General features: G+C 48.3%; 1 protein-coding gene across 1 annotated transcript; it reads right to left on the reverse strand.

Annotated features, from left to right (window-relative positions):
* Positions 1 to 3,103: 3,103 nt before the first annotated feature.
* LOC125425111 (ly6/PLAUR domain-containing protein 2-like) lies at positions 3,104 to 8,956 on the reverse strand. Its single transcript, XM_048482632.1, has 3 exons — positions 8,731 to 8,956; positions 6,169 to 6,288; positions 3,104 to 3,617 (listed from the first exon to the last, which is right to left on the reverse strand). The coding sequence occupies exons 1-3, from the start codon at positions 8,780 to 8,782 to the stop codon at positions 3,406 to 3,408; spliced, it is 384 nt and encodes a 127-aa protein (XP_048338589.1). The 5' UTR covers positions 8,783 to 8,956; the 3' UTR covers positions 3,104 to 3,405.
* Between the last annotated feature and the right edge of the window lie 332 nt (positions 8,957 to 9,288).

Genomic DNA, 9,288 nt, shown 5'->3' on the forward strand with positions numbered 1-9,288 from the left:
CAAGAGCTGTGGATATGAGCTAAAATTTTAAAAACTAAATTAAATGATTAAGTTACCAATTTACTTGCTTATATTAATTGCTTCTGTCAGAAAGTCTCCTTCAAGTTAGTACACATTAGACTTGTAATCGAGTTGGAGTCGCCCCTGGCTAATGGACAGGAGACCAAACCACCTTTGTAGTTACTTTCCGTGAAAACCCTACTGAGTTACCATCAGTCAGGCGCGGCCTGAAAGCGCTTTGCATGCAATAGCGTTGGCAACGAGGACCATGCTCACAATCTACATTCACAGTGATAAGACTTCTAAGAAGCCTTGCTGTATGAGATGTAGGCACATAACCAGAACAAAACCAGACAGACGATCTAGATGAGGAGATGGTGGTATTACTAATTAAATTGGCAGATGACACCAGTTTGGGAGGAGTACCTTGAAGACTGAACCTTGAAACACCTTGAAGATGAGATAGAATGCAACGAGATCTGAGCACACAGGAAAAGCGGGCGGATGTGAGCCAGAGGTGTATCTAGGGAAAATGTAGCCCGGTGCAAAATCTGAGTTTTCTGCCCCCACCCCCACCCCGTATGGGCGGCCGGCCTCCCCCACCACGACCAAACAACGCTTTTTGCACCAGTTCTTGAAGTCAGTTTATATCCCCAGGGGGAAGGAGGAGGGGCGTGGCGGCGATTTTCTGCCCTCCATGTGTCCCGGGCCCCTCAATGATGCGGCTGGCCTCCACCCGGGCCAGGGCCTTTTCGGCTCTGGCCCCGGCCTGGTGGAACGCTCTCCAGCCGTCCAGGCCCTGCGGGACCTTGGTGAGTTCCGCAGGGCCTGTAAGACGGGAGGCTGTTCCTACCGGCCTTTGGAGGACCGCTGATGGTGCCCCTCCCCTCCCCTTTCTTTCTGGCCCTTACATCTGGGCCTCTTTGTCATCTGAGGGGATCTCCACCGGCCTACCCACTTGGGTGAGGAGTTTTAAAATGGGGCTGTCGGACGCCACCTATGTTTAGCCTATATATTAGGTTTAGTTTTTCTTTTTTATCGCTGCTTTTAAAGGTTTTAGTTATTTTTTGATTGTATTGTGACTATATGTTGTTCACCGCCCTGAGCCCTTCGGGGATAGGGCGGTATAAAAGTCCAATGAATGAATGAATGAATGAATGAATGAATGAATGAATGAATGAATGAATAAATAAATAAATAAATAAATAAATAAATAAATAAATAAAATGGCCTCAACCCAGGGATATTTGATCTCATACGTCCCCCTGGGCAGTACGCACTTCAAGAAGGACAAGGACGGAATTCTACATCTATGTAGCAAAAATGAGAAACACGCAGACTGGATGGGGATGCACTCTAGCTATGCTCTGGATAGCAGCGTGTCTGAGAACTAGATACTAGAGAATGTGTCGGCTGTAAGCTGAATAAAAGCAGTCAGTGTGATGCAGTGGCAAAAAAAAAGCTAACGGAGTCTATCAACAGAAGCATAACATCCAAATTGTCAGATGTCATAGTCCTGCTGTACGCAGAGGCGTATCTAGGCTTGGGCAAGCAGGTGTGTGCCCTCGGCACTCCTTGATGGAGGGTGCCATGGTCCACACCGCTTCTGGGAAGGCCTGGCAGGGCCGGCCCTAGCAAGTGAAGACAGGCCAGGTGGGTGGCAGAAGGAAGCCCCGCAGAAAGGGTTCAGGGGGCCCCAAGAGGAGAGCCGAGGGGCTTCAGCTAGATCAGGGGTCTGCAACCTGCAGCTCTCCAAATGTTCATGGACTACAACTCACCATCAGCCCCTGCAACTCACCATCCAGCCCCATTGGCGCTATGCCACTGTTTGAATCCCACCACCATGGGAACCTGTTACTAAAATTTTTGGATCCCACCACTGCTCTGGTCCCTAGTAAAATGTACCTTTCCCCCCACTGCCTATACTTGGATCCAGAATTTTGTATCTGTCTGTGGCTGTGTTGAATTGAACACACAATATGGTTTTGTGTTGAATTTAACACACAATATGGTTTTGCCCACACCCAGATGGGCCGGGCAAGCCTGATCATGTCAGATCTCAGAAGCGAAGCAGGACGGATCCTGGTTAATACTGTGATGGGAGACCACAACGGAAGTCCAGCGTCGCTGTGCAGAGCCGGGCGATGGCAAACCACTTCTGCATTTTGCCCTGATCTTGATAGCTCAGGAGCAGCAGTGGCGTAGGAGGTTAAGAGCTCGTGTATCTAATCTGGAGGAACCAGGTTTGATTCCCCGCTCTGCCGCCTGAGCTGTGGAGGCTTATCTGGGGAATTCAGATTAGCCTGTACACTCCCACACACGCCAGCTGGGTGACCTTGGGCTAGTCACAGCTTCTCGGAGCTCCCTCAGCCCCACCTACCTCACAGGGTGTTTGTTGTGAGGGGGGAAGGGCAAGGAGATTGTCAGCCCCTTAGAGTCTCCTGCAGGAGAGAAAGGGGGGATATAAATCCAAACTCTTCTTCTTCTTCTTCTTCTTCTTCTTCTTCTTCTTCTTCTTCTTCTTCTTCTTTTTCTTCTTCTTCTTCTTCTCAGGCTGGCTTGATCTTGTCAAATCTCAAAAGCTAAGCAGGACTGGTTAGTACCTCTAACTATCAATTGCCTTGAAAACGCTATGGGGTTGCCATAAATTGGCTGCAACTGGACAACGCTCTGCACCACAACCATCATTATGATATATTTAACGCAACCATTATGATTAAGCCAGCATGGTATAGTGGTTAAGAGCCGGTGCAAGCTAATCTGGGGAACCAGGTTTGATTCCCTGCTCGGCCGCCTGAGCTGTGGAGGCTTATCTGGGGAATTCCAACACACTCCCACACACGCCAGCTGGGTGACCTGGGGCTAGTCACAGTTCTTCGGAGCTCTCTCAGCCCCACCCACCTCACAGGGTGTTTGTTGTGGGTGGGGGGGAGAAGGAAAAGGAGATTGTAAGCTCCTTTGAGTCTCCTCACAGGAGAGAAAGGGGCGGATACAAATCCAAACTCTTCCAAATTCTAAAATATATTTAACGTGACTAAGCGAGAAAATGAGCCAAACTCAGATGAAGCAAAACCTTAGAAATCCAGCTCATTGTCCATACCGGTAAGGATCAGGTTTTTTATTTGCTGTGTGTCTTAAGAGCAGTTAATTTTCAGAACAAGCGTTTCCAGTTTCTTCTTCCTGTGAGGACACGAGGGTCGGACACACACATTCCTTGTCTTCTAAGAACAGATGAAGCCACCAGAGTGTTTGTTGTGGAAGGGGGGAGGAGGGAAAGGAGCTTGTCAGCCCCTTTGAGTCTCCTAACAGGAGAGAAAGGGGGGATATAAATCCAACTCTTCTTCTTCTTTCTTCTTCTTCTTCATTATTTGGATACCTTAAGACGGGCCGTGTTTTCCTTTCCCATCACAGTCCAGTCCTGAGAAGGATGAAGAAGGAAACCACCGAAGACACCACCGTGGCATAACTGATCTGAATAGTGGCTGCCGCGTCGTAGTTACAGAGGTCGGTGTTACAACACGTCACTGGGCGCGTCAAGCCAATCCCATCCACATCAGACGGGACGCATTTTGGAGAACACGATCGGGTAACAGTTGCATCGCCCACGAAAGGATACACTACAAGACCAAACAAGCAAAAAATAAAACAGATTAATTCTGGAGAAATAGGTACCATATTCACTCCCCTCCCCCAGACAGCCTTGATTATACGCTTTGGCTCTTAGCCATTCATAAGACCATAAGAACAAGCCTGCTGGATCAGACCAGAGTCCATCTAGTCCAGCTCTCTGCTACTCGCAGTGGCCCACCAGGTGCCTTTGGGAGCTCACGTGCAGGAGGTGAAAGCAATGGCCTTCTGCTGCTGCTGCTCCCGAGCACCTGGTCTGCTAAGGCATTTGCAATCTGAGATCAAGGAGGATCAAGATTGGTAGCCAGAGATCGACTTCTCCTCCATCAATCTGCCCAAGCCCTTTTTAAAGCTATCCAGGTGAGTGGCCATCACCACCTCCTGTGGCAGCATATTCCACATTGCGTGAAGAAGTGTTTCCTTTTATTAGTCCTAATTCTTCCCCCCCCCAGCATTTTCAATGGATGCCCCCTGGTTCTAGTATTGTGAGAAAGAGAGAAAAATGTCTCTCTGTCCACATTTTCTACCCTATGCATAATGTTATAGACTTCAATCCTATCCCCCCTCAGTCGTCTCCTCTCCAAACTAAAGAGCCCCAAACTCTGCCGCCTCTCCTCATAAGGAAGGTGCTCCAATTCAAGGTAGGCAACCTTGGTTCATTTCTTTCCTTCCTGGGGGAAACTTTTGGTGATAAAATTTGCAAAACCCTCTGGTCTAGGCAGGCCACATCAACATAGAATCATAGAGTTGGAAGAGACCACAAAGGGCCGTCAAGTCCAACCCCCTGTCATGCAGGAACACATAATCAAAGCACTCCTGACAGATGGCCATCCTGCCTCTGTTTAAAAACCTCCATGGAAGGAGACTCCACCACACTCCGAGGCAGTGCACTCCACTGTCGAACAGCCCTGACTGTCAGGAAGTTTTTCCTGATGTTTACGTGGAATCTCTTTTCCTTCAACTTGAACCCATGACTCCTGGTCCTAGTCCCGTGGTGGTGAACCTATGGCACTCCAGATGTTCATGGACTACAATTCCCATCATCTCCAATTGGCCATGCTGGCAGGGGATGATGGGAATTGTAGTCCATGAACACCTGGAGTGCCATAGGTTTGCCACCACTGTCCTAGTCTCTGGAGCGGCAGAAAACAAGCTTGCTCCCTCACCAACATGACCTCCCTTCAAATATCTAAACAGGGCTATCATGTCACCTCTTAACCATCTCTTCACCAAACGAAACACACCCAGGCCATCCCTGTTGTGAATTTATGGGGCGGGGCCTGGAGATCTTGCAGAATTACCACATCTCCCCAGACAACAGAGATCAAATTCTGGGGGAAATGGCTGCTTTGGAGGGAGAACTGTGTGGTATTATCAGAGGTGGGATCCAGCAGGTTCTCACAGGTTCCCGAGGGTAGGTTACTCATTATTTGCGTGTGCCGAGAGGGGGTGACTAATGGGTGATTTTGCCACGTGGTTTTTGCCTTAGTCACGCCCCTCCTCTCAGCAGTAGCGCGCAGAACTTGAAGCAGTCTAGCAGGAGGCGCACCGGGCGCGGCGTGGCGCAAGGTGCCTGCGCCAGGTGCATTCGTTTCCTCAGCCTAAGGACCGGCGCATGGCTGCGCCCTGGCCACAGCCCCCGGGCCCAGGAATGTGCCTCCCACCCCCCAGAATGCCTCGCCACGCTTCCCACCTCATGCCCCCCACCCAGCCCTCGCTGGCATGCCACGCCACAGTTTGAATCCCACCACCATGGGAACCTGTTACTAAAATTTCTGGATCCCACCACTGGATATTATGCCCCACTGAGATTCCTCCCAAGTCTCCAGGTATTACTCCAGGTATTTCCCAACTCAGAATTTGAAGCCCTACATCAGGGGTCCCCAAACTACGGCCCGGGGGCCAAATGTGGCCCCCTGAAGGCATTTATCCGGCCCGCCAGGCATGGCAGCGATGGGTCCATTCATGTGCAGTGGGGGCTCGAGGGAGAGGAGGAACCGGCCCCAACGGTTGTTGATTGCAGTTACATGATGGCACCCCCAAATTTCCACATGCATTTTCTGGACCCAGAGTTGGAAACCTTACATGTGGCAACGCCTGCTCCGCCCTTCCCTCTCGGGCTACTCCATGTAAGTTGCTTCCTCAGGCTTTCTTGTTCACCACACTGATTGGCATCAGCCAGGGCTGGCTTAATCGCCCGGCTGGCTGCTAGAGGAAAGAACCCAGGAAGATACCTGATCCTGGGTTAGATGGAATGCTTCATTGGGAAAGTTCTGCTTTTGTTTTTTTACAGGGGAAGGTATTCCACAGCCTCCCCAACAATATTTGGAGCCCACCCTGTACCTGACATACTTTGATCACTGTTCTAAAAATAGACCATGACAGAAAGGCTGAAAGGTGAAATCAAACATTTTACAATCATTTGTGCATAGGAATTTGTTCATAGTTTTTTTTTAGTCCAGCCCTCCAACAGTCTGAGGGACAGTGAACTGGCTCCCTGTTTAAAAAGTTTGGGGACCCCTGCCCTACATGAAGATTTACCTTCTTCCAGGGAGTACATGGTCGTCTTGCACATGGTGTCGTTTGCCGAACAGTTGGCCACACTCAGACATTTGTGAGCACTTGTCAGCTCGCTGCAAGAAAAGCACCGCAAAGCTTGGGCTGGGAGAAAGGAAAAGGAAATCTTTGTTAGCGTATAGTTAATATTAATATAATATAGTTAATAGTTGATCAGTTAACAGCAAAAAAATAAACCAAGCAGGAAAGCACTGCCAAACTGAAGCTGGCTTATGGGGACCGTGTAGGGTTTTCAAAGTGATTCAGGAAGAGAAGTGGTTGTCCTTGTGAAGAAGAAGAAGAAGAAGAAGAAGAAGAAGAAGAAGAAGAAGAAGAAGAAAGAGAAAGAAGAGAAGAAGAAAGAAGAAGAAGAAAGAAGAAAGAGAAAGAGAGAGAGAAGAAGAAGAAGAAGAAGAAGAAGAAGAAGAAGAAGAAGAAGAAGAAGAAGAAGAAGAAGAAGAAGAAGAGTTTGGATTTATATCCCCCCCTTTCTCTCCTGCAGGAGACTCAAAGGGGCTGACAATCTCCTTGCCCTTCCCCCCTCACAACAAACACCCTGTGAGGTAGGTGGGGCTGAGAGAGCTCCGAGAAGCTGTGACTAGCCCAAGGTCACCCAGCTGGCGTGTGTGGGAGTGTACAGGCTAATCTGAATTCCCCAGAGAAGCCTCCACAGCTCAGGCGGCAGAGCTGGGAATCAAACCCGGTTCCTTTAGATTAGATACACAAGCTCTTAACCTCCTTACGCCACTGCTGCTCCTATAAGGAGACTCAAGGTGGCTTACAAGCTCCTTTCCCTTTCTCTCCCCACAACAGACACTTTGTGAGGTAGGTGGAGCTAAGAGAGGTCCGAAGAGCTGTGACTAGCCCAAGGTCACCCAGCAGGAGCGTAGGAGTGGGGAAACATATCTGGTTCACCAGATAAACCTTTGCCACTCAGGTGGAGGAGTGAGGAATCAAACCCGGTTCTCCAGATTAGAATCCACCTGCCCTTAACCACAACAGCACGCTGGCTCTGACTATAGCACCCCTGCATTTCCTTAGTGTTCACTCTTCCAAGTACGAACCAGGGTTGATCCTGTTTAGCTTCCAAGATCAGTGAGACCAGTCTGGGGCAGCCCCCGTATTTCAGCTTCTTGACTAATTACTTGGACTGTTAGCTACCATTCTATATTAGATTTCTTCCACTATTAAGAGGAAGAAAAGGAAGATATTTGTTGTGATTGCAATGTAATGCTGCCGGTAAACCATAACGGAAGACATACATACGAAGGTGTGAAGAGTGAAAACTAAACCAGAGATGGCACAGTTTACATAATTACATTTCTTCCCTGTATATTTCGTAGCCATTTAACCCAACAGTTTACCATTTTACTTTGTGACCCTTTCTCTTTTAGTCTTTTTTTTTTAGTGTCCATAGGCTGTAGTCCCTAAAAGCTTAAGCTAGAATCTGTTTTGGTGACTCCAGATACCCTTTGCATTTACATCGTTTAAGCCAGGGGTAGGGAACCTTTTAAGCCAGGGGTAGGGCGAGAGGGGAAGCCCGTGGCGTGGCCCAGCCGACCGCGGGCAGTTGGTGCGCCCGCCCTGCTGCCTGCAGGGTGGGCAAGGATGGGGCTGGTGGCTCGGCTCGTGGAGCCGCAGTGCAAGGGCAGAAGAGCCGCATGTGGCTCTCGAGCCGCAGGTTCCCTACCCCTGCTGAAACCCAAACTAAGTTTGATGTGTTGGAAAGGAAAACGAGCCTATGATAAAGCAGAAGGTAACCTGTCAAACCCAAAATGTGGTGCACCACAAGTAAACAGTAAGAAAAGTTAAAAAGTACAATATCACAGAGTTTTCTCTGCATCCAAGGCTCATTCCGCACATGCAGAATAATGCACTTTCAAACTGCTTTCAGTGCTTTTTGAAGCTGTGCGGAATGGCAAAATCCACTTGCAAACAGTTGTGAAAGTGGTTTGAAAACGCCTTATTTTGCGTGTGCGGAAGGGGCCCAAGAGAACCATCACCATTTTATGTAGCACGTTACGTAAAGTGTTGCAGAATAAACCGTATCCTGTTTCTTTGTCAGTCACCCAAGAAAATAACTCACTGTTATCTTATTTTGCAGAAAATGCAAGATAATAAAGCAAGATAGGGTCAGTCTGAGGGCACCTCACAAATAGGACACGATGAAAAGTTAATTTGTCCCTTGTAAGCCAAAAGTACACTAACCTCAGAAGTTCTATATCTAGCCAATCTGTTAGAAAGCCCTGTTTGTCAAGTTCAGTGCTTCCATTGCTGCTGCAGATGGAGAGGAATGCACATCTTTCACACACGGGAGTTTTTCCGCAACTTCTCTCAGCAACTTTTCCTCATGTCCTACACAACGACAATCTCCCGGGCATGGCAGTCATCACAGAAGCAGTGTTTCTCTCTGTGATACACCTCTGAAGATGCTGGCCACAGATGCAGGCAAAACGTTAGGAGCAAGCTCTACCAGACCACGGCCACACAGCCCGGAAAACCCACCACAACCAATAAAAGGATGTGTTTCTTTCAGAGAGGTCTTACCGAGCTCAGCGTAGGCAACGGCAGCCAACAGCACAGACAGAAAGACCTTCATCCCGTCTCCTGAGCAATCCCTTAGTGTCTTAGCATGCAGGTTGTCAGTCGTCCCAACTAATACATATTCTGTGTCCCCTGCCTTTTGCTAGCTGTGACAATGTTTTCTATCTGTCTATCCTCCCCTCCAGAACAGTAATTCGCTGAAAAAAACAAGTTGGCTTTGACCCTTCAGGGGATTAAAGGTGTCTAAAAACAGCAAGCCGCACCCTGCACGTTTTGTTTTACCACTTTCCTCCCTGATCTGAAAGGGAAATAAAACATATTATAAGGAAAGCTGGATTAGACTTAGATGAAGGTGGAGTAAAAACGGCAGGGAGGGATGTTAACAATTTGAAATATTCACAGATGGAAAGAGGGGAACTGTCCTGAATAAGAAATAAGAAAGATGAATAAGAAAGCTGGGAAGAAAACATGGGAGAATACTCTACAATGGTCATGTTAACTAATCTGGTAAATAGAAGGCCAAAACAGGAGTCTGATGAGAAATGGAGATTATATTTTATG

Source organism: Sphaerodactylus townsendi, unplaced genomic scaffold (genome assembly GCF_021028975.2).
Source record: "Sphaerodactylus townsendi isolate TG3544 unplaced genomic scaffold, MPM_Stown_v2.3 scaffold_19, whole genome shotgun sequence".
Lineage (NCBI taxonomy): Eukaryota > Metazoa > Chordata > Lepidosauria > Squamata > Sphaerodactylidae > Sphaerodactylus > Sphaerodactylus townsendi.